The sequence below is a fragment of the Neltuma alba genome, unplaced genomic scaffold (assembly GCF_004799145.2).
Source record: "Neltuma alba isolate B1F8T4 unplaced genomic scaffold, ASM479914v2 tig00011873_pilon, whole genome shotgun sequence".
Taxonomy (NCBI): Eukaryota; Viridiplantae; Streptophyta; class Magnoliopsida; order Fabales; family Fabaceae; genus Neltuma; species Neltuma alba.
The window spans coordinates 16,429-42,013 of record NW_021636475.1 but is presented as its reverse complement, the minus strand read 5'-3'; the positions used below and the strand labels follow the sequence as shown (position 1 = coordinate 42,013).

At 35.5% G+C, this 25,585-nt stretch overlaps 4 protein-coding genes across 5 annotated transcripts; 3 read left to right on the top strand and 1 right to left on the bottom strand.

Moving 5' to 3' along the window:
• The first annotated feature begins 1,991 nt into the window (after positions 1 to 1,991).
• Positions 1,992 to 7,710, top strand: LOC114718839 (protein REDUCED WALL ACETYLATION 2-like). The gene is given in 17 exon segments (XM_028904280.1): positions 1,992 to 2,229; positions 2,421 to 2,512; positions 2,994 to 3,125; positions 3,228 to 3,284; positions 3,370 to 3,442; positions 4,042 to 4,200; positions 4,443 to 4,592; positions 4,693 to 4,948; positions 5,028 to 5,149; positions 5,363 to 5,449; positions 5,546 to 5,634; positions 5,722 to 5,784; positions 6,008 to 6,064; positions 6,570 to 6,666; positions 6,745 to 6,850; positions 6,853 to 6,902; positions 7,352 to 7,710. Coding segments are annotated over 17 exon segments (1,629 nt in total). The 5' UTR covers positions 1,992 to 2,196; the 3' UTR covers positions 7,358 to 7,710.
• A 2,700-nt stretch (positions 7,711 to 10,410) lies between these two features.
• LOC114718838 (uncharacterized) lies at positions 10,411 to 10,983 on the bottom strand. The gene has a single exon (XM_028904279.1). The coding sequence runs from the start codon at positions 10,981 to 10,983 to the stop codon at positions 10,465 to 10,467; it is 519 nt and encodes a 172-aa protein (XP_028760112.1). The 3' UTR covers positions 10,411 to 10,464.
• Positions 10,984 to 13,663: 2,680 nt separating this feature from the next.
• On the top strand, positions 13,664 to 15,259 carry LOC114718841 (F-box protein At5g49610-like). The gene is made up of 2 exons (XM_028904281.1): positions 13,664 to 13,901; positions 13,995 to 15,259. Exon 2 carries the CDS (start codon positions 14,023 to 14,025, stop codon positions 15,103 to 15,105), a length of 1,083 nt encoding a protein of 360 aa, XP_028760114.1. The 5' UTR covers positions 13,664 to 13,901; positions 13,995 to 14,022; the 3' UTR covers positions 15,106 to 15,259.
• Positions 15,260 to 18,783: 3,524 nt separating this feature from the next.
• LOC114718846 (uncharacterized) lies at positions 18,784 to 25,426 on the top strand. 2 transcript variants are annotated; one of them, XM_028904289.1, is made up of 10 exons: positions 18,784 to 19,072; positions 19,755 to 20,861; positions 22,007 to 22,136; positions 22,307 to 22,752; positions 22,985 to 23,065; positions 23,147 to 23,251; positions 23,706 to 23,864; positions 24,043 to 24,129; positions 24,326 to 24,397; positions 24,807 to 25,426. In XM_028904289.1, exons 2-10 carry the CDS (start codon positions 20,052 to 20,054, stop codon positions 25,128 to 25,130), a joined length of 2,214 nt encoding a protein of 737 aa, XP_028760122.1. In that variant the 5' UTR covers positions 18,784 to 19,072; positions 19,755 to 20,051; the 3' UTR covers positions 25,131 to 25,426. The 2 variants fall into 2 exon arrangements, with proteins under 2 accessions (XP_028760122.1, XP_028760123.1); XM_028904290.1 differs by having other exon boundaries at positions 18,834 to 19,134.
• Positions 25,427 to 25,585: the final 159 nt, after the last annotated feature.

Genomic DNA, 25,585 nt, shown 5'->3' with positions numbered 1-25,585 from the left:
TAATTTAATTGTTCTCTTTCATACTTTCTCTCCTTATTAATGGGGGGTATTGTTGGAAAAAACATTATATTTTTTACACATTAATTGTCCTCAACTAATTTTAACTGTTTTTTATCAACGTAATTTAGTTATTTGTCTCTTATAATAAGGAACAGAGGGAGTAATTAGTATTTAATTTGATTCTAGGTACAAAACCATAATCTTTTTTGTTTTTAATATTTATTTATTTTCTCCTTAAATAATCTATATGGTGATTACACGTGTTAAAAAGTTGCCACTTTCCATTAAGAGTTGGTTTCAATGCCCATGATTAATAAATGTATTTTAAAGAAGACGATATTTATTTGTTACAAATAATTAATTTAACTAATTTTTTTAATATTCATAAATTAATTATATATTTCCTATATTAAAATATTGATGGCGCGATTATACGTGTTTTGGGAGGACTGGCTTAGGGGCATTTCCATGGCGGAGGGAGATTTCTATTTTTGTTTCTTTTAATAAATGCAGGATATTTCAACCGCTCTCCAGTTGCCACTAACCCTCCGTTTGGATGACAAGAAAAGTTGAGCGGAAAAAAAATAAGAGGAAAGAAAATGAAGAGAAGAGAAAATTGGAAAGAAAATATTATTACATTTTATGTTTAGATGGATAAGAGAAAAAAGAAAAAAAGAGAGTAAATATATGAATGACTAAAATATCCTTTCTGTTATATCAAAATATATCTTGATTAAAATCAAATTAAATATCACAATGAAAAACCATATTTACATTAACATAATCATATAATTTAAAATCAAATTATTTGATAAAGATATATTATCATGTTATTATATTTTAATATTAAATAATTTTGTGCAAAAAGAAAAAAAACATTTTGTATAATGTAATGCTAAAAGAACCAAAATAACAACTGTACTTGTTTTTTTCTTTTGGTTCATTTTAGAAGGATTTTGTAATTTTAGTTATTTTATTTTTAATCAAGCAAACACAAAAGAAAGACTTAATAATAATAAATAAAGTGAAAAAAAAAGGTATTATTTTGCTGAAAAAACATATGTAAGAGTAGAGAGGAAAAATATGTTTTCTTCTAATTTTCTCTCCATACATGGAGAGAAAAGTTGGGAGGAAAATAGACTATGGGACTTATCTCATTTTTTTTTTCAACTTTTCTTTCTTCTCACTTTTCTTCCCTGATCCAAACAGGAAAAAACCACTTCTCTCTTCCTTTTTCTTCTTAATTTTCCTTTCTCATTTTCTCTCCATCCAAACATAGCATAAAAGAAAAATTTTAATCCAGTCTTCTAGTCCCATATTTTCATTTTTTACCCGATTTGAAATAAGAGAATCCCACAAACATACTACTACCCTCTGTTTTTAACACAAAAGATAACTAATTAATTTAAGTAGATTAAAAAATTAGCTAAGTTCAGTTATTTGTAATAAATAAAATACCCTCTAACACGTGCAATTACTACAAGGTCTATCTTAGAAAAATAAATAAATATAAGAGATAAAATGTATTAAAATTTTATTTTTAGGACCAAATTAAATGTCAAACTAACTTTTATCTTAAAAACTGAAGGTAGTATTTCAATTTTAAAATCCTAAATTCATAATTTATGTAAAAATGTGTTATTATTTGGTTAATAAATACTACTTTCGATTCTAATTATAAGATTTCGTTTGTAAATTACAAACAAAGTTTTATAATTAGTACATGAGGTAGTATTAAAGTATATAGAACAAAAGTGATTTAGGATTTTAAAATTCGGACATATTTTTGTGAAATTTCTCCCATATGCTAATAAAAATTCTCGCATTTTAATTTTAGTCTCGGGGTAATTTTCTCTGCACGTAACACAAAAGGGTAAAGGAGGGTGAACGGGTCGGGTTGGGCGGAAAAGTGCACGCTCAACGACTATCCAGAGTGGGACATCACATTTATAGAGAAAAACAACTCGTCGGTGTGTGCTTTGAACTCGTTTTGTTTCATCTCACCTTCTCCCGTTTCCTCATCACTCTCCTCTTCTTTCTTACTGAACAAAGCCACCATTGTTTCTCCGCAAATTCTTCTCCTTCTCTGCTAGATCTGCTCTCAGATCTTCATCGCATTCAATGCTCCTGCGTTTTTTGCACCAATTACCGTGATTGCAGTGACCTGACTCTTCTTCCTATTCACTCTTTTCCAATATGATTATCTCTAGTCCTGTGACTCCTGGTCAGGTACGTCTTTCTGCTTCTTCTGCTCTTAGATCTCGCACCATTTTATTCTGTCTTTTAATGTCGTATACTGAAATGGAGCGCAACTTTGAATTTCGATGTGTTTATGGCGGGTTAGTGTAATGAACTAACTTGTTATCCACTGCCTTTGTTGGTTTCAAACTTAGTTCTATATTTATTGTTCTTTTCTGCAGGTTTCGTGCCTGCTTGGAATTATTCCTGTCGTCGCCGCATGGATATACTCGGAGATATTGGAGTATCGGAAGAATTCATTCGCTTCCAAAGTGTGAGTTTGATTGGTTATTTCACTCTAGCTGCTCGTGCTGCTGCAATAGTTATATTTTGTTGTGGAATGTATTGTATTATTATCTTGCATTTCTAAGCTGTCTGATGTATCAAGTAGGAAATTTAAGCGCTTGGCTTCCGTAGGATTGACAAACGCGTATTTTGAAGTATTTGATTCTCGATCAATGACTTCTGTTTGGATTATTAGGTGTGGTGTTTGTGCTAATGGTTGCTTCTTTAGGCAGAATTTCAGAACTTGAGATTTTTAGTTTGATAATTGTGCGCTATGTTGCATATTTTTACAAATTATTTCAAACTTAATCCGTTTTCATTTACCTGATAAGTCTAGAGAGAGGAGAAAAATTGTTAGATGGTGATCCCAGAAGTGTTGTTTTATTTTGTTCAATAAGAATAAGTTTGGAAATTAAGCACTTATCCTCATCATTAATGATAAATATGTTTTTATTGGACGCTACTAGTAGGACTTCGGATGTCAATTTGGTTGAAATGAGCAGTAATGCTGTTAAAGAAGAGGATACAGAAGTTTTATTAGAGGGGGGAGCATTGCAGACAGCCTCTCCAAAAGCTCGTAGTCCCACATCACCAATTTTTCGGTTTGTAAAAGAGGACCCTCTTCTCCTGCTTACTGTAATTCTGGTTCTATCTCTGCTTAATCTAAAATTGTATGCTCTGGGCATTCTTATTTATTTCTTCAGATTCCTTTTGATGGATGAAAGTTTTCTGATTGAAAACCGTTTGACACTTCGCGCAATGTAAGTGGAATATATGATTCAAAATATGCTTTGTTAATTGGATCAGGATACTGACTTTCATCTCATTTGCTCTTCTTTGTTCCAGGTCTGAATTTGGTCTCCTTTTGGCTTATTTTTATTTGTGTGATCGCACAGATCTGTTTAACTCATCAAAAAAAGTTAGTAAATTTTGTTACTTCATTTTTCTAGTTCACTTACTATTTCTTAATGCTCTCCAATTTTTAATGGGATATGCTATTCAACATGTGCAAGTTGCAGCAAGTCTCCTGTGTCTTTTTAGCTGACACCTACTGAGGCATTTTGCAATGTTTCAGTATAATTATGTCTTTCGTTTTGATATTTATTTCTAGTTCTGTCATGCGTGAAGCAACTGCAGACACTCTTTTGTGGTTTTGTTTATTACGTTGTCAAACAACTGTAAAAGGTTGAAACCTTTATCAGCAGTTGTTCCCACTTTAATATTAAATAACAGCTGCGAGGGGAAAAACCATGGTTGTTAGAGTTCTTTATTATTTTTCACTTCAGTACCTTATTATATCTATGAACAGATTGGCATGTGTCTGACATTTCATAATTGAGTACCACGTCTCTGTACTTTTTCATTTTGTCCTCTGTATCTACACATTGTACGGATAAAATGTCCTTGACTGCATGATTTAATCTTCATTCACAAATTGCTGATTGGTATGTTCTGTTATGTATTTTATGTATTGCTGATATGATTTTTGGGGAAAACTGACAATTGTATTTCTTCCAGAGTTACAACAGGGATCTTTTCTGGTTTCTCTATTTCCTCCTCATCATAGTTTCGGCAATGACTTCTTTTAAGATACATCATGACAAGTCTCCATTCTCTGGGAAATCCATACTTTATTTGAATAGGCACCAGACTGAAGAATGGAAAGGCTGGATGCAGGTTGGACACTATTTCATGATGCCATATCTAAGAACTCTCCTATTATTCTGCAATGGAGAAAACCTTTACTTTGAAACTCCTAGATTGAGAAATCTAAAATCAACACAAATACATTTATTTGGTTTGAACCTTTTGTTCAGATTTTTTGTGTTTCTCTTGTAAACATATTGATGTTTTGCTTTGATGCTGCTACCATTTGACATATGGTGCCTTTCTTGTGGTTTCACTCTTTCGTCTCACAGGTTTTGTTTTTGATGTACCATTACTTTGCTGCATCTGAGATCTATAATGCCATTCGTATCTTCATTGCTGCATATGTCTGGATGACTGGTTTTGGGAACTTCTCATATTATTATGTACGGAAAGATTTTAGTCCTGCAAGGTTTGCTCAGGTATGCTGATGTCTTGGACTATAAGAATGCTTTTGAATATTTGGTAACCATTCTGCTATGACTGTAAAGTCTTCCTCACACTGCTTTTCTGGTTGAGCAGATGATGTGGCGGCTTAATTTCTTGGTGTTGTTCTGCTGTGTTGTCCTTAACAACAGTTATATGTTGTATTACATCTGTCCTATGCATACTCTTTTCACTCTTATGGTTTATGGGGCACTTGGTATTCTGAACAAGTACAATGAGATTGGGTCAGTTATTGCAGCAAAAATCATTGCTTGCTTCTTGGTGGTCATACTAGTATGGGAGATACCTGGAGTATTTGAATGGGTCTGGAGCCCATTTTCTTTCCTGCTCGGTTAGTAACTTTTGTGATGTTTAGCTTACATCTAAAAGCATTGTGGTCTTTCTGACTGGGAGTCTGGGATTCGATGCAGGTTATACTGATCCTAACCCTGCAAAATCTCACCTTCCTCGTTTGCATGAATGGCATTTCCGCTCCGGTCTTGATCGCTACATCTGGATAATTGGAATGATTTATGCTTACTATCATCCAACTGTAAGTTTCCAGTTCATGTTCTTGAAATAATTGTAGAAACTCTACAGATCACAGATCACCTCCAGCTTTTCTGTGATTGATTGATGAATATGAAATAGGAACATCTCTATGTTCTTCTTCTTCTGCTGCCGCTCCTCCTCCTCCTCCTCCTCCTCCTCCTCCTCCTTTGTCTTTTAAGTTGAATTCCTTAATGAATGTCACAAAATTTGATAGGTTGAAAGATGGATGGAGAAATTGGAGGAAGTGGAAATCAAGCGTAGAATATCAATCAAAGCTCTTGTTGCAATAATATCTTTGCTGGTATTTTATTTTAATGGTTTTCTGATGTCATGTAAATGTTATACCTTCGATTTTCTTCATTCATTTGCAGCACTGACCTATTGAGTTAATTTCCAGGCTGGCTATTTATGGTTCGAGTATATATACAAGCTGGACAAGATTACTTACAACAAATATCATCCATACACCTCATGGATTCCTATAACGTATTTGTTTATTTCCATATTGTTCTTTTGCTTTTCTGAGTTATTGAAGGCATTACTCTAGATATTCATGTATTATTTTTTTAACAGCGTATACATATGCCTCCGAAATGTTACTCAAAGTTTCCGTGGCTACTCTTTGACCCTTTTTGCGTAAGTGGTCTTCATTTCAGTTCAGTTTTTATTCAACTCTTTCTCTCTCTCACTCACTCTCTCTCCCCTCATACACCCACACGCAATTTCTCATGCAATTTGACATATGCCTGTGATGAGAATTTGTTGGTGGATGCTGTCTAATAATAATTGAACTAATTTGTGTCCTTGATTTAGAACGCTGATTTGTGAATCACTCTGTTGGTTCCTTTTGTTCTGCTAGATGGCTTGGAAAGATCACATTGGAAACCTATATCTCCCAGATCCATATCTGGTTAAGGTATACCTTTGTGCTCATGTATTGTGTCCCACATGGTCTTGTTGTTGGTATTACAAAAGGTGACACGAAATCTGTAAATGCCTCATATAATTACCGGAAGTTGCAGATGCAATTTAGTTGAAATTTACCCTTTTCAGGAATCATGTGAATGAGTTCACCAGAAAAGAAAGAAAAGAAATGATGTGAATGAGTTTTTAAGCTTTGGGATGATTTCCGTGCATGGAAGGGATTTTAGAATGCTTCTCAGTTTTTCAGTTTTAGACGATTATTGTATGTATACCTAAAAAAATTTGGTTATAATTACTTCTTAGTCATGATGCAAAGGGAGGAAACACCTTTCACATTCAGTACACGTATGTTAGTGGGTGATGAGGTGTTGATGCTTGGACGCATAAGTGTGCATGTTTTGTTTGATTTTTTTAGGAAGTGCACGCGCGAGTGTTGCTTTTATTTTACATTGTTCATCAAATAAATTCTCTTATACCATGTCTGTGATTGATTTCAGGTCTGGTGTTCCAGATGGTCAACCCAAATTATTGCTTTCTTTAATCCCAGACTACCCAATGTTGAATTTTATGCTCGTTTCTGCTATATATATCGCAGTAAGTACATGATAATGAGAATGATATATTGGAATTTTGTAAACTGTGTTTCACTCTGAATATTCTGTTTCCCCGCAGATTTCTTATAGGCTCTTTGAACTGACAAATACACTGAAAATGGCGTTTGTGCCTAGCAAAGACGATAAACGTCTTGTACACAACATAGTTACGGCTACAACAATCTCAGTGTTTTATATTCCTTGTCCTTTGTCTTCCTTAGGTTACCTCTAATGTGGGTAAGTGTTAATGTGTAATTCCTCTGGACATTTTTGGGCTGTGTCAGCTTTTAATCCTTATGCGTAACTCATAGCTATCCGTTAGTCGATATTACGTTCATATATGCATCCGCACATAACTGAGTACGTGCAGATAAACACAACTGCATGCAGTATCCATTTTTGTCAAAACACATTTGTCCTGCGCAGGAGTAGTGATGCTGATGCTAAGAAAACTGGTTTCATTCACTGAGTGTAAATTTATGTAATGTTTTTGTTGTCTGGAAAATCTTCAGCACTCGTGAATTATATTTGTATGTCTGAAAAAGTCTTCTAGGGAATTGTTGGTATGGTTGGGACTTGTTTTGTGCCCCTGAGAATGGAAATTTGTGCGGCGTCAGTTTGAACGTTAACTAACACTAGAATAGTTTTATCTTAACTGCATATTGCTGATAATAAAAAATTCACAGGTTTGAGAGTTGAGACATGTATATTACGGATTGCTGCAAGCTTACATGCCAGATTCCTATGGACTCGGAAGAATTCTGCGCAACTTCTACAGTTTGCTTGTCAAACCAAATTTTCAATGAAGGATGCCTTTGTGTTCATCCCGTTATTGAGACTACCTACACGGGAATCATTATAATAGGATTCTAGCTGGTTTCAGAAAGTTGTATATTTGGGGGCGGCTAGTGGATGGCGTCTGTTTTTTTTTTTTTTCCACATTTGGTTGTAAGCTAGGTCGGTTTATTTCAGATGAGTAAACGACATGTAAATACCCATACGTTTGATTTATAATAGATTGGATATGGTCATCTTTGATGAAGAGGCTACCATCTCCCGGCGACAGATGGTATTAACCCTGATGCGTTTAAGACAGCCCTGTTACGAACCAGGTTTTGTTTTGTTTTGTTTTGTTTTTTTTTTTGGGACTTGGAGTAAACTAGTTTATTCTTGAGACACTAAGCAATAAGCAAGCAGGTTGGAGGGGATTATTTTGGCTGAAATCTAAGTTCAGAACTAAATCGAACGACGTAAGTGAAGAAACATCTCCAATATAGGAAATTCAAACATAATAAAGACAATGAATTGACAAAAAGAATTGTTAATGACTTGCTCTTAAATCTTGATCTTTGTGCTAATATCTGCTAATTACAACCCATTAGTTCTGCAAAATGCATAGACAATGGATAGGGGGGCCAGCTGGGGGCTGGTGGATGAAAACCCATTGTCCAAATACATTAGCAAAACAGTCGACTTTCTCAAGATGCAAAGTCGAGTGCTGGGTATCATTAAATCAAAAGCAGTACTTATCAACCGGTTTATCCCTTGGACAAAAGCACAAAAAAACGGTTGATTTAACATTGATCACAGTCAATCAATCCCGACCCAGTTCATCTATTTGCGCTTTTGTGGATACACTAATTGAATAATTCACCTTCCATGTCAGCTAGCTCATCCTGAAGGGAGTCTGCTCCATGTTGACGACTCAGGTTTTGCATTAAGCTGCGAGCAATTATTATCAGGTTGTACATGTCAACCGCTTTATAAAATGGTGGGTTCCTAAGAATTGCCCACCTCAGCTTCAACACACCAAAGCATCTTTTTACTGCATTCCCAGGGAAGAAGACTTCATGCTTCGTACCACATCTAGCGGTAACCATTAGCCCCGGGAACTCGGTGAGACGCAGGTTCAGACTTCAGGGTGAGCAATTTGGCGGGAAAATGTTGTAGATGTGAAAATAAAAAGAATAGGAATATTATTATTGTCTAATTTGTCTTTTTATGAAATATTCCCTTATATTAATGTAAAAATATTCTCCAGTGTAATACTCCTACTATCCTAAGTATATGAACCAGGATAAGGATAAAGAGTTGGTTTTGGTCTTAGAATATAAAATCTTGATTTGTTTTACTTTTCACATATATATATTATTTTTCACAAGTTAATTGATCAAATTTATGAGTTAATATATAATCTAATGTTATATAAGCGTGTTATAAAAAGATTATGTCATATTATTAAAATTGAATAATTTATTTAGCTTTTTAAATTTTAAATTAGTTAAGTAGCTTATACGGCAAGGAGCTAGGGAGTATTATACCAAAAAGTCTGTATTATTGAACATGATATCCAAGATGTAATAAGTTTCAACAGTTCAGAACGAAGGATACGTGCGTATATAAAATTATTCATATGTACAATCAATAAACCCAACCCATTAAAAGTTATAACAAGTGCTAGATATTATAAAAATTACAGTATAAATAATAAATCAAATTTATGCATATATAAATAAAACGTCTATAATTAACAATTCACTAATCAAAATTTTTTTTATTTTTTCTTAATTAATCCCGGAAATAACAGAGCAACAAAAGCATTATACACAAAAACATTCTGGGAGAGATGTTCCATGTCGCCTGGAAAAACCCAAAATGCTCATGCTTCATTATCACAATTTAAAGAGATATGGATGGGAAGGGGGTTCCAAAATAGTACGCACATGAGTACTTATTTACAATAATAGAATGCAAATAAAAATTAATACAAACATATTTAGTGATAAATGTCCCTTTTCCGGATCAACAGTGAATATCAATTAAAATAAATCCATATTTTTAATACTAAAAATAAAAAAAAATTAAAAAAAAATGCTGAAACATCTCTGATTGTGATATTTATCATCTGAAAATACCAAAAATTTATTTAAAAACTCAAATGCAACCTTTTTTTTTGGCGAGTGTAGCTCATTTTTAGTTGTACACAACCCAACCATGTTGCAGAATATATAGAAGACACCACCTGCCTTTCTTTAAGTATATTTTCAGATAATAAATTTTGCAATCAAAATTGCTGATTGAACTTGAACTACATGAATCAGCCTTGAACGTCAATATATAATTCATCGTAAACATAGCTTTCCAATATATAGAACCATAAGAGCCTCTCTCTCTCTCTCTCTCTCTCTCTAGTCCTCACAACCACCTTTTTATATTCCTTTCTCGCGCTAAATAATATTATCTCCCGTTTTTAATACAAGATTTTGTTTGATTTTTATTTTGATCCTAAATATAAGACCCCAACTCATTTTGTTTCTTATATTTATGTATTTTTTTAAGGTAGTGTTTTAATTCTAGCCAATACACTTGATTAGCAATAATATTTTAGGAAAGATAACACCCATTTATTACAAATAATTAAGTTAACTTTTTTTTTAATTTCTTCAAATTAATCAACTGGTTCTTATAATTAAGACTGGAAATAGTAAATATGATGCCTGCCACGCATAAAACAAAAACAACACACGCACACGCATCCATATTTCCAATATTGCGTGACAGATATGGGAAGAAAAGAGAGAATATAGCACCTGAACCGAAAAAGCATATTCTGGATCATGTAAACGAATCATAATCTCTAGAAAGCAGATTCTTTCCTGGCCGCCCCGTCTTAGTTTAGTTACATTATTATTCTAAGAGGCAGAGCACTTAAGCAATACAAAATGTACAATATTACATCGGTGAATAATAACAATAATAATCCCTTTATTTTTCCTCCTTTGATTTTTACCTAATCAATTTACAGTTTGATCGTTTTCCACCATTTCTCCACCATCCTTGCTTCTCTCGGAGATGCTTCTTCTTCTTCCCTGTCTGATTTGAAGAGAGACAGAGGGAAAGACGTGGACAAGCCAAGCAGAGACCTGAAGGTAATGACAGAGCCTTGTGGAGGAGGAGGGTCTCTGACATAAATCTCGATCAAGGTGAACCAAACCAGGAAGTCCCTAGCTTTGACCCCTCTCAGATTCTTGATCTTGTTTGGCTCCAAGAATGCCGTAACCTCGGTGTCGAAGCATACGAGGATGTTGTCGAACCTGTGCTCTTTCTTCTCCCTAAGCTTCAGCCAAACGAACCCTATCTCCTTCACGAAGCCACATTCCTGGATGATATTGTTCTCCTCCTCCTGCTGAAACGTCGTCGTCAAGAGCCCATCTGGTAGCCCCATCTCAGCCAGCAACAATGAGAACCTCTCTTTGCAAACTTGGCCTCCATGGTACACCTCAGGTTTTGTCTTCAGCTCCTCTGTTACTAAAGACATGGTGGTTCTTTGGTGTCCTGAGAGCTTCTAGGTGGTACTGATAAACTGATAACGGACAGAAAGATTGAAACTTTGAACCAATTCTGGTGTGGGCGATGATCCTTACGATGGGGGTTTTATAAAAAGTTTTGGCATTTGTCCCCTATAGAGTGGTGGGGTCTTAAGCTTACGTGGCCTGAATTGTCCCATAATACTCATTTTGAGATGAAAATTTTATGTTGGTAACGATGGGTTTTTATCAAAAGGAAAAAAAAAATAGAGAACATTATTTCTTTATTTTACAATTGTTTTAAAATAAAAAAGGATATCATCATTATGCCCAACTAGGGGTGGAAATAGGCCAGGCGGCCTGGCCTGGCCTATTTCCAAATTAAAACAGGCTCAGGCCTTTTTAAAGGCTTATTTCTTTTAAAAGACTAGGCCCAGGCTCTTTAATAAGCCTATTAAGCCTGTTAGGCGACCTGGACCTGTTATATTTTTTTTTTAAAAATATTATAATTACAAATTTATAATTAAATTTTTTAAAATAATATCATGTTTTGATTAATATTGTAATATGCCTAATACCACATTTTTATCCTGAATAAAACCATGTTTGGATTACTCTTCAATATACCTTGAATGATGATTTCTATAATATACACTTTGTTATTCGTTCAAATCCTACTGCCCGATAGAGGTGGTAATACGGGCTGGCGGTGCGGATACGGGCTAGCCCGCGGCGGTATGCCAGCCCGAGCCCGCCAAGGCGGGTTGGGGGGCCAGCCCGCCTAAATATTCTTTAAAAAAAAAATAAAAAATATTATTATTAATATAGGTTGAACTTAATTTGAAATGTTAAAATTAGGCTTCGAATCTTGAATTTGAGTAGTGAGTTATGATAAAATAAAGTGAGGATTAATTTATAATTTAAGAATATATTTAGAAACTAATATATTTTTTTATAAATAATTAATTTAACTAGTTTTTTAATTCAAAGTAATTTAGTTTTCTTATCCAAATTAATTAAGTAGATATTTTATGTATAAATGTATAAGTATCACATGTTTATTTAATTTTATAAAGGCTTTTATAGTGACACAACAAATAAATGAAAAATAAAAGATGGATGATGATCTTCGTATAACTACACACAGAATCACAAATATATAAAGTGTTTAATTACTTATGTAATGATATGAAAGAAGCAATGTTTAATTGTTCATGTGGAATTTAAGAGTTAAAATATTTTAATTATATTATAAATTATATGAAAAATTAAAAAAAAAAATCGCGGGCTCAAAATGGTGCGGGCTGGAATAGCCCGCACCTTGGTGGGTTGGAATAGCTTGCACCTTGGCGGGCTGGCATATTGCCAACCCGAGCCCCCCTTTTTTGGTGGGCTGGCGGGCTGGGCTCGACCGACTCTACTGCCCGATGATGATTTCGTGTTTGTCATTTTTGACTTTTATTTACCTATACAAAACTACTTAATTTTTCTAATGTACATCACCAACAAGCGACAACAGAAATAACCCCTCTATGAATTTGATTTCTGTTTATCCCTTGTATTGTGACCATTTTAACTACATCTTCTCCTCAAGTTATTAAATATTTTTCACTTAAATAATATAATTTGAAACATGAACAACAAAATAATATACTACCATTTGAATATTAAATATTTTTCACTTAAATATTTTAGATAATTTTTATATTTGTATTTTAGATAATTTGGATTGAGTTATTATAATTTTGAGTTGATTTAAATATGTTTAAATTTTTTTTTTAAAAAATACAGGCTTCTTAACAGGCTTCAAGCCAGGCCAGGCTTTTGCACAGGCCAGGCTCAGGCCAACAGGCTTCAATACAGGCCTGGCCTGTTAAGGATAAGGCCTAGCCTGTTTCCACCCCTATGCCCAATCAAATTACACAATACGCATACATTAATTTTAAGATTTCTTAAATTACATATTAAATTTAATTTTTTCCTTATCGAATTTTAGGTATAATTTATGTAACTTATTTTATATTTTTATGAAAATTTTGTAAAAAATTTAAAAATAAAAAATATAATTTTAACAGTGTTGATCATATGATTTTTTTTTTAATAACATATATAATAGTAGATAAATTTCTATTTTTAATAAAATTTCGGAAAACTACGCAATTTACTCAATCAAGTTGATCTGTAAGAGTCAAATTGTAATGCAAGTTAGTAGCAATAATTTATGTGCGGGCCCAAAAAGAAAGGTAGTAAAAGTTTGTATAATTTCTCAAACCACTTTCTAAAAATGCATTTGTACTGGTCAACGCGCCGCGAAAGCAAATAATTTTCTCGCATTTTCTGGATGTATGGTTTCCGACCTTCATCAGTTGTCTGTCCTCGAAGGGAAGGTTTTCCCACCCTGGGGTTAACTTGCGAAATCGGAGGGAAAACTCGAAAAAGCCACGTTTCAGCCCAATCCATTTTCACTTGCTTGTGGTCTGCATCAAAAGTTCTACGCTTTCCCAGAGCCCAAGAAGCTATGGCATAGCGACGAACTGATCCAATGTCCAATTGTCCCCTCGGTCGTCACATCATTCATCATCAGTTGCTTCTTTTTGGTCCACGCTCCACGTGTCTCCGGTGAGCTTTCGATTCCCTCCTGTCTCGCTTTTGGTCGCCCCTTCGGCTCTTTATCTTCAGTGATACTCCATCCTCTCCCCATCTTTCATAAGCTTGATCCACTCGTTCGCAGTTCTTTTTCTTTTCCTGGGGTATTTTCGCACCAAGGTGAACGCAATCGTTTCGATAGGTTGCGAAAATGATGAATGAATTCAACTATCTCCTTTTAAATTGTTGAGAAGTGAAGGCAAAATGAAAATCCATTCTGTCTTTTTGTGCATAAGAACCGTACGATTCTCAGGTTAAATTCTTTCCGTCTCCATTTGTTCAGGTGGGGTTTCATCCGATGCCCATCCCCGAAGTTTGTCACGGTAAGAAAAGCTCGTAAAGTCACACGTTTTTCGTTTTTGTTTCGAAATTCCAGATTTGTTTGCGCATTTGAGGTTTCAATCATGAATATGCGAAGGGATGGGGTTTTCCCAGAGGAAGTGGTTATTCAGATTCTTGCAAGGTTGCCCATCAAGTCACTTTTTAGGAGCAAAACCGTCTGTAAGCTCTGGTATAGGTTGCCCTCGGACAAGTATTTCATTCAACTCTATAATGAAATATCTAGTGAGAACTCCATGATCCTTTTGGACATTTCAGACGCATCAGAGTCAAAATCTAGCTTGATCTGTGTTGATAAAGTAAGGGGCGTCTCTGAACTTTCGCTGGCATTTTTGAATGATAGGGTTAAGGTTAGGGCATCTTGTTGTGGCTTACTATGTTGCTCCAGTATTCCTGATAAAGGTGTCTACTACGTTTGTAATCCAATGACTCGTGAGTTTAAGTTGCTTCCCAGGAGTAGGGAAAGGCCCGTGACTCGGTTTTATCCGGATGGTGAAGCAACACTGGTTGGTTTGGCATGTGATTTGACATATCAGAAGTTTAAAGTTGTCCTAGCAGGTTACCATCGCACCTTTGGTCATCGTTCAGATGGAAGTTTCATATGTTTAGTGTTTGATTCAGAGTTGAACAAGTGGAGAAAGTTCATTTCATTCCAAGATGATCATTTCTCCCATATGAATAAGAACCAAGTTGTTTTTGTCAATAATGCTCTGCATTGGCTGACTGTTAATTCGGCTTACATACTTGTGCTTGATCTTAGTTGTGATAATTGGAAAAAGATGCAATTGCCATATGATGTGATTTATGGAATGGGACACAGAATATATCTCCTGGAGCTCAATGGTTGTCTGTCCATTATTCAGATTTCAGAAGCTTGGATGAACATATGGGTACTAAATGATTACTGGAAAGAAGAATGGTCTATGGTGGATAAGGTGAGTCTGAGGTGTATCAGAGGGATGGTGCCAGGAATCTTTCCGATAAGTCAGACAAGTGAATATATTCTGCTGGCAACTCATAAGCAGGTTTTGGTTTATCATCACAGGACCCGAATTTGGAAAGAGATGTACTCTGTGAAGTACAGCTCAACACTCCCATTATGGTTTTCCGCCCATGCATACCGCAGTGCATTATTCACATGCAATTGAGCTGCGCTTGAATTTGGTGATTTCTGTACATATTTCTAGCTGCAGTATATTGTAATCATTGGACGATTGTTATTTGTTACACGTTAATGGTCTTGTATATTCCAGCACATTATATCAATTGTAGAGTTATTAAATCTGCCTTGCCTTGGATAAACCGTGCAATAGTGGCTACATTGATATCTGAACATCAGCTAATTGGCCTTAATAGTTTTCCTGCCATGTAATAGAAAGAAGACGAGTTGAAATATCCTCAATCATATAAATACTGCAAAGCTGGCTCTTGTTATAATTTATTCCTGGTTTTATATTGTATGCTTGTTATTTTGTGCCATGTCCATGGTATTAATGAGTTATTGCTTTCTTATATGTACTGATGATCTTCCCAAGTAGAGACAGTACAATCTAAAAAGCAACCTTCATTGGGCTATATCTTATGTGAATGTTGGGTTTGATTTCAATGTGCGGCTTCCCTCATTGAGTTACATTTTTCCAATCATCTATCAGTCACGTTTCTGATTTTATCCCTTGGCAGCTATCTGGATACAGCCACTTTCTCAATAGATTATTAGTAGAATAATTGAGTTCATAACTGTCCATGGGATAAGGCTTCTTGTTGTCATTGAATCATAACTATTTTGTAACTTTAGTTATTCAGATTGAGCAGCTTGTTGCATGAAAAATTATCACACCCGTCTGTTCAAGCATCTCTAGAGGACATTTTGTTTCAGAATACCCACATCTAGAACTGATTTTCACACGAGTCCGTAGGGAATATTTGACTCAACCCTCGACAGTCGTTCACCAGGACATTAACGTTCAGACTGCCTGGTTTCTGAGCTGATTATCTCATTCTTAGATGTTCTTGTTAGATGCTCTTGGGGGTTTATTTATAGCCTAGGAAGTATGGGCATCAATACAGGAACAGGATTGGACAACATGGTAACATGGTAGAATATGGGATGCTGTTGTGGAATTTGAAGAATGGCCACGTATGATATGATCGTCATCACCACTAGGTTTTTTCCTCTTTACTGTCCATTGCTTGGTAGGCTATGATGCACAGCATCTGCATCAAGAATCCAATAGTAACCATTTGACCTGTTAACTGAAAATGTGGTTAATCATGCATTCAGTCTCATTTACTCAATCCTATCTTCGAGCTAATTGATTACAATTAATGGATCTTCCACATGAACTATCCTTGAGATAATCTTCCCTATCTTCTGTGGTTGGAAGCTTGAATGGGTGTGTATTCAGTTCCATAGGCTGAAGTAGTGTGTGTGTGTGTGTGTGTTTTTTTTTTATTTTTAATTTCATACTGTAGTGTGAGTATATCCAAATCTCAAATCTCAAATCTCAGTAATCCTCAAGACATTTATTTGCCAATAAGAAGGGAATTCGAGGGGGATCTTTTCTTTTTCTTTTCTTGCTTCTGATCTTGACATGAATGACTGAATGAGATCAGATATAGGAGTGTGGTTGATTACATGTGAAGGATCTCTCTCTATCTTTGTTCATATTTGCTGTGTCTGGTATGTGATCAGTTCAGTGATCACAGCCTTTCTCGGGAACTACAGCGTAATCTTCAAAAGACTGCTGTTGAAGCCAGAATCAGCCTGTGTTATCTTTTTCAATGTGTGATTCTGCTGTCATATGTATGACTCTGTCTGTCGTGTGATCATTAACAAATGATCTGCATCTTCCTAAATATTTTGTCCCCTTAGAGCCTGTGTGACTCTTTTTAAATCAAACGAAATATACACATATACATGCTTAAAGGAAAAACCATTTGGATGCTTTATTTGGGAAGAATCAAATAAATAACATAATATTTGAAGAGACATGAGAGTCCTTTTCAAAGGGAGGTGGTAAGCGACCTAATCTTCTCATTATCCGTATTCGGACCTTTTGACTAACTCGTGCCTCATGTAAGACTGGTTGACCAACAGGCTGTTGCCTTTTTCATTTGGCCAGCAGAGTTGTTTGGCAATCTTAACTTGCTGCCCGCTGCTCATTTCATCTGCCCCGCGGTGTCAATTTTACTAGCAATTTTAATTTTTAACTTGAATATTACCTCTTATCCTTAATATAAGATCCTGTTTGACTTTTATTTTGATCCTAAATATAAGACTCCAATCTACTTTGTCTCACATATTTATACATTTTTTTTCAAAATAGCTCTTCTAACAATGATAGGTCTAGTCAATACACTTGGTTAGTAAGGATATTTTAGGAAAAATAATATTTATTTAGGACAAATAACTAACTTAACTTACTTTCTTAATCTCCTTAAATTAGTCAATTGGCTCTTATAATTAGGACCGGAAGTAGTATATTAAAAAATTAGATAAATTAATTATAATAAATGTGATATAATATTTCTAAAATATTTCTTTCAACATTAAATTATATATTAATTTTTATGTTAGTTAAATTAGTTTAAAAAATAATAAATATAGAAATAAAATGAATCAAAATCTTATATTTAAAATTAAACTTAATTCTTTATATTAATTGTTTTCCTTCTATATTAAGGATTGGAGGGAGCATGACTATTGACAAATTTAATGATCATCATATTCTCTATCTTTTAACTTAAAAAATAATTTTGAACTAATGACAATGTTACTACATTGTGTGTTTTTTTTTTAATATTGTTAGGAAGAAAATTTTACAGGCGTTTCAGTGTATTGTAAGAGAATAGGGTCATCAACTTGCTAGCATGAAATAAAATACACGAGGTTGGAAATATGTTACCAAAACAACACTCAAGTTTAGTGTTCATTGTTTCATATTTTTTGTAGTTTTCCCCTCCAAAATTTTATTTGTTCTCAATAAATGTGTTTCTATTTTACTTTTTTTCCCCTAAAAAATTAGATCCATTTTATATTTTTATAAAATATAAATTGGTAAACTCATAAAAGTGACACTAATGTAAGTCGAATTAGGTGCAAATTTAAATTCAAGTGACCACTCGCTTTTAGTCATAAATATTCTTAACTACAGAGCTTATACGGTCTTAAAGCTTTTTCTCATTTATTTGCATTAACCTCATTTTTTATCTGTTCCTTTATAACATTTCAGTTATGTTTAAAAATTAAAAGCTGAAATAAGTGAAAATATCCTAATAAGGCTTAAATGAGATATATGAGATAATAATATAAAATAATATAAAATAACAGATATGATATTATGAAATAGAAAATAATATAAAATAAAAAGGTATTGTTATAAACGAGGAATGTTGTCTTTAAATACGAAAAAAAATTAGTAAGAATATTGCATGTCTTATTGATCCAAAAAAATATTGCATATCTTGATTTTTGTATCATAGAAAGAAAATCTCCTTTTAAACTTCATATTAAATGAGACCTAAAAACGGCATGGATGATTTTTTTTTTTAATTTGCAAATAAGGGCGATTGTGGTGTCATTTTTATTACATATTCAATTTTCATTTGTGAATTGTGTCAAGTTTGTAGAATGAATAAATTTTCACAATAAAACTGTACACAAAAATATTAATTAAATGTTCCACGTTTAATCAATTAAAAAATTTAAAAACTATGACGAGGTCAGCATGGAACGTGGGCATCGGCAGGGATGCTCTTCCGTGTTTGGAACACGAATAATGAGTAAGCCAAACAGTGCCTTATTCAGCAGCGTCAGTGGCCGTGGATGAGAGGGGAGTAACAAGGCCGGGTCAAGAAGGACGCTTTGCCATTCTACAGCTTCGTGAGTGGCTCCCTCTCTCTGCAGCCTATACTCACAGCTTTTGGCATCTTCCCCTTATATAGCTTCCCTATCCAATTCCTACAAGATGAAAATACGCCAAACAGCAATGTTGTTTTGGGGTTTTTGGTACCCAACAATCCTCTGGTGTTAGGGATTTCCATCTTTCTATCTCTCCTTGCTTAATTTTTTTTTCCATTGGGCATCTCGTCTGTATCATCGTGGGGTAGCTTAAGGTATGTTGTTAATGATGATCTCCGGCTGCACATTCTTCTTGCATGTAATCTTTCATCACTAGGTATTCTTTAACTTTATCGCGGTCTTCGTTTACGTTTTTGTTGAGATATTCGTTGAATTTCATGTGGGGGGCTGTGTGAATGATAATGGGTTTTGCAACATCTAGGATTTTGGGGTTCTTCTTTTAAATACTTTATTGGGTTCTTGAGTATCAGTTTTCTTACTGATGAACTGGAAACTTTGTACACAAGCTATGGGTATTACAAGTTAAATAAGAGACTTAAAACGTGTTCGTAACTAGCGTTTAGCATGTGACGACTTGAATTGCTGTCTGATAATGACACCTAGGCACTGCCTTTGCGTTCACCTGCTTTCTATCCCGACAATTAGCATGCATCGCACACCAGCATAAGATATAATTAAAGTTGCGATTGACCTCATATTTGTCAGATTCTTCTTGTGGATAATTTTGCATCCGACCACATGCATTCACGTTGACCACTACTTGTATGAAGTAGTTTGCTTAGCTTATAGAAGCACTTGTTCTTATCTGTTCTACGGCGAGTCACATATATAACATTATATTGCCATCATCGCTATATCTTTCATATTAAGTTACTCACACCTCGAGTAATCAAGTTGTTGTTAGGAGTTTTCTGATACTCAATTATGTTGTTATAGGGAAATTGCAATCAGTGAAGAGGCTTGGCGTCATTGGGGTTGAAATTTTCCATCAATAATATATTGATGGTTAACTATATATCTATGTAATCTCTTACGACTGGGTGAAAACTTGACATGTCCTTCATAAGTGCAGTTCTTGCGTTGAGATACCTGCAATTACATGCTGAAACTTTCTATTCTATAGCTCCAGAAACCGGGCTTAATACCACCATTGTGGCATGCTTCGTCTGATGGAATTAAAAATGGCATAATTTGAGATCTCCTTTGTACTGTTCCTCAAGATATTGACGATTTATGGCTCGGAAAGGTAATCAACAGAAAAACGGAATGGATCATCATGGTTTGAACCACAAAAAACCGGTTTCTGGGTCTGTGCTTTCAGATGTGAAAGGACATGCTAAAGGTGGCAAGGTGAAGGTCTTCCCTGGCGAAGAGGTCCCAGATAGAAACCAGAGCAGCAGTCCTTCACAGAATGCCCAAGAAACTACTGCTGGAGATGGTAAATACAATGTGCGAAACTGTGAGAAATTTTCCAGGAAAGAGAAGCGGGGAACAGTTAATGAGCATGACCTGGGGGAACCATTGTCTTTCAGGAGTAATTCAGGAGAAGGCAGTCAGAATATGGAAATTCCTATAGAAAAAGAAAATGGGGCATTACCTAGAAGTAATCAAGGTCAACTAAATATGAAAAGTTGGTTGAGCTATTTCCTGAATTGGTTTCACATCCAAAGTATTGTAGAAAAAGTAGATGTTGCCAATAATACGTATTTTTGGAGATTAAGGGTGTGGTTATCATCCATCTTTGCAGCAGTTACAATGTGGCTAACCAGACGGAAGCCATTGTTTGTATCTGTAACGTCCAGTATTTTCAAAGCGTGTGATCATCTTAAAATGAAAATCCAGCAGGCATATCCCGTTGCTTTGAAATGGGTTTTACAGTTTGGGAATATACTGCTTCTTTTATCAGTTTTTTGGTTGGACTGTGCACTTAGGGGTATTGATTCCTTTGTACGAATGGGGACTGTTTCCTTCTTCTCTGTTATATGGTGCAGCATATTCTCGGTGATTGGTATGATAGGGATGCTCAAGTTTCTTGTTATTCTGGTAAGCGGTAGTTATTATTGTTTTTACCTTCAAGCTAGGTTTTGATCATTGTTGTTTGTTGTTGTTGAGTGAATATACTTTGTTGAATCTTTTTAACCGTTATTCATATTTCTCGCTTCCTTATATGTAACCTCTGTGTTAATAAATTTTGTATATCTTCAACACATTAGGTGCCCCTAGTGACTATTTGATGTTATGGTCTTGCTGTTTTGATTCTCCATTTTCTTGTCATGGTTGGAAGTTGGAATATGTAAATGATGAATCATGAAAGTGGATTTTAGAAGATCCCAAAAGTATCATTATACCTTTTTGAGAATTCAATTTAGCACATTTGAATGAGTCATTCATGAGTTTCTATGTAATTTATATGATGATTGTGTATTTTTATCCTCAATGTGAAGAACAATGGATCTAATAAATTTTCATGAGCTCCAAAACCTTTGCTGTCTTCAAGTGTGTAATAGGTGTTTTAAATGTTAAAGCAACTGGCACGGAAATTTTAACAGCCCTTCTGGCTTTTTTTGTGTGATTGGTTTTGGTTACGGAGGAGCCAACTGTATGATTTTCACCAAAAAAAGGAGCCAACTATATGATTGAGTATGAATATTGTGAACTTGAAAGAATTCCAGCTTTGGATTATGAATATTTCACTGCCTGTTGTCTCATTTATTTGTAGCTCAGTAGGTATAGATTTTGGGTGAATACCGTGCTTTATTTTCATCATTTATCTGTAAGATCGCTATTTAATATCTAAATGTTGACCTGCTCCTAAATTATTTTATAGCCGTTTTTTCTCTCTCTCACAATTTCACTGTCAGAAGCTGGAGGCATTGGATGCCATTTGCAACTTCTAGATATATGCTTGTTCTCATAATTGCAATTTTATATTGAGAACTAAAGATATGCCCGGTAATCCAGCGATAAATGACCAAGCAATATGCCAAATTCATAACTCCCATCATCACACTCCCTGTGGGGTGGAGATGCACGTTATCTGTTTTGTAACATTTTGTTTTGTGCATGGTGTTGATTTGCATATAGCGTGACTCACCATGATTTTCTTTCCTGAAATTGGTTTTGAGTGCCTCTTGTAGCTGAAATACGTGTTTTCCTATATACTCTAACTGGTTCTCATAATGGCTCAGGGCCTGGCTGCCTTGATTGGATTCTTCCTTGGGCTTACTCTTGCAACTTTGGTAGTTGCAATCCTTGGACTTGTTTTCTTGTGGATTTATGGCAGCTTCTGGATAACTGCAACTTTCATCTTCCTTGGAGGTGATCTGTTGGTCTTTTGTGTTGTTTGGATCATTTTCTCTGTCTCTCTGAGCTTTTTGTGTTTGCACCCTCACAATACATATTTATGTTCATGTACAAAGCATTAAGATATGCTGTTATCATGCATTTTCCTGGAAAAGTTACTAATGCTTGTCAATATTTAAATTCAGGACTGGCATACAAGTTGAGCCATGAACGTCTTGCACTACTTATCACCACTGTGTATTCTGTCTATTGTGCTTGGATGTATGTTGGGTGGCTTGGCTTGCTATTGGCTCTAAATCTGTCATTTATTTCAAGCGATGTTCTAATATACTTCCTCAAGAAAAGGATAAATGAGCAAAGTCAATTCAATGCTTCTGAACATAGAGCTGGAATGCAAGGTCAGCCAGATTTCTCTAGTGATGAGCCAATGCACGCTTACTCTGAAAATGGGGCTGGATTGTCTGCGGATCGAAATGCTGGAGTACCTTCAACTAGTGGGGTTGACTCTGATTTACCTTCTGAAGATGAAGTCGTCCGTTTGTTGAACTGCTCTGATCATTACTCAGTATTGGGCCTGACCCGCTATCAGAACATTGATGCCTCACTAGTGAAACGGGAATATAGGAAAAAGGTTATTGCCATTCTCTGATGCTGATACTGGCTTAACTATGTCTTGTTTCTTAGTAGATCTATCTAATATGCTATACTCTTAGTCTTAGGTGTTACAGGACCGTTAGTGATCGTTTGAGCGGTTATCTAGTGCTTATTGTTTTTCTTCTATAAATTTATAACAAACTTTTTGCATCTTGCTGCTGTTGCTTGATAATTTCTTACGTGAATTAGATGTTTATATTGAATGTTAGGCAATGTTGGTGCATCCTGATAAAAATATGGGTGATGAAAAGGCAGCAGAAGCTTTTAAGAAACTTCAAAATGCTTATGAGGTAAGTTTGCTGTTTTTGCTCACTCAGAAAGTCGAGCAAATTCCACCTGAATCTTTTGTACAATCATAATAAATTCCCCAGGTTCTTATGGACTCCTTGAAACGGAAAGCTTATGATGATGAATTGAGGAGGGAGGAGCTTCTGAGTATCTTTCGCAGGTTTCAGACTGCTTCTCAATCTCAAAAGGTATGATGTCTGTATTTAACATAGTGATCAGCATTAAGTTTATGAATATGGCCAGTGGAAATAGTTATGGATATATAGATGACCCTGGAGGGACGGACTCGTTACCATTGTTTATAAATCATAATAGAAATGAAGCATTGCTCCTTTGATATATTACATGTGCTATATAAGAATAGATTAAATGAGAAAAGCAGACATGATTAACTGCTATGCTGTCTTAACAGCAATATTTGTGCAAAGTTTACTAACCTGGAATTGTAACATGAGTACATCAAACATACGGTGGGTATTCAAGCATTTGTATTTCCCACTGAAAGGTTCATCTGATTTTTTTTTTTTTTTTTTAAATTATTCGCTAGGTCTTTGAACTTTACCAACAACTTGAAATGCTTAATCATCTTTCTAGTTTTGGTGCTCATATCTTATCTAACTTTAGCCCTGGATGTTTTGGTAGAATGGTAGGCATGGATTCTTCCCTTCAGGATTTGCACGATCAGATGCAGATGGTGATGACCCTTTTGGTGATTCAAGGCGAATATCATGCAAAAAATGCGGCTGCTTTCATATATGGATACACACAAAAAAACAGAAGTCTCGGGCAAGATGGTGCCAGGTTTCCCTTCATCTCCTTAATGGATCCTCTGATACTTATGAATGACTGTTAGTTAAGCATATCAGATTTTTCCACAATATTTACCTTTGTACAGTCACATGTTTTCCTTGTTGAGAAAGCTTTTCTTCTTTTCCCTGGCACAGCACTTATATTTTCCGCCGTGTTGTTTCATTTAAAGGATTGCCAAGATTTTCATCAAGCCAAAGACGGTGATGGATGGGTTGAACAGTTGTCCCAGCCATTTCTTTTTGGATTGCTGCAGAAGGTGAGGGTCAAAGTACCATGTCGGATGGAAAGTCTTGTTATTGGGAAGCATTTTGTGGCCTATAGTCTTGCTTTCTGATTTTAACCTTTTTCAAAACTAGCATTAAAATGGAATTTTGGCGTCGTTGTTGCATGTATTATTAGTTATGACGTCAGAATATGATATTCTTACTGCTTTTTTGCCCTTTTTTTCCCAGGTGGATGTGCCTGCTGCTTATGTGTGTGCTGAAAGCCAGATATATGATGCCACGGAATGGTATACCTGTCAGGTACTGTAGTGGTTACTCCCCCCCCCCCCCCAAAAACCGGGAAAAAAATTTTATTTTTATTCATCTTATGATGTGCCGCTTGTCTTTGTTGAAGTAAGCATGAGGAACCTGCCCTTAGAAACTAACTAGAAAGGAAAAAGAACTATGCCCTTAATCTCGGCAAGAATTACTTGTGGCCACCCAACATGGGGATTCATCGTGGCATCCTTGATTGCATTACAGGGCACTCGCTCCAGCCAGCAGATTGGAATGAGGAATGATTTCTTTTGAAGTGCTAAACTAATACTTGGACTGCTTCTTGTCTTCTCATGAAATTGTTTAGTTTACCTTGCTTCCAAGCTTGCGCCTTGAGGTTTATATGGAGATTAAGATATTCACAAGACACTAATACTGAACATATTTGCTGCAGGGTATGAGATGTGCGGCAAATACTCATAAGCCAAGTTTTCATGTAAACACTAGTTTAACATCAAAGCATGGTTCAAGTAAAGGATCACATTCGGGTCAAAGAGGTGGTCGGATGCCAACAATGAATGTGGAGGAAACCATGACAGAAGAGGAGTTTTTTGAGTGGTTACAGAATGCAGCACAGGCAGGCATGTTCGACAATTTTGGTGGCAGCACTGCTGCCGAGAGTCCGTCTAACTCCGGGAGCGGGATGAAAAATCCTGGCAGTAGCGGCAGCAGTGGAAGCGGAAGCAAGAGAAAGAAAAAGGGAAAGAAACAACGATGAGAGCAAAGTCATCTTCTATATCATTGAGGGCAGGACTTGTGGGTACTTTTTAGTCTCGAAGATGGTGGGAAACTCGGAACCCATTGTATAGTGTTATTATCCCCAGTTATATCTGCTGTCCCTTGATTTTCGGGTATTTTGTCCACTGCAATATGATAGCCTTAAGAATAGATGGCATGGCAATGATCCTTTTGCCCTTGATTTTTCCCAGCCAAGTTGCTATACGCTTAAAACCTTCAGAGTTGAACCTCTGAAGAGAGGGTGATAATAGTAAACCCCAAACATCATACTTAGTCCTCTTCTGCTCATGTTCAGAGAAAATGTTGGTGTTATCACCAATCGATGCAGTTAGATCAGCGAAACAGCTTTATATTATTGTCAGAGGACATTTGGAATAGAATAAGAGCAATAGCACACGAGATATTCACAAACTTGCTCTTTTGAAGCTGCTCTCC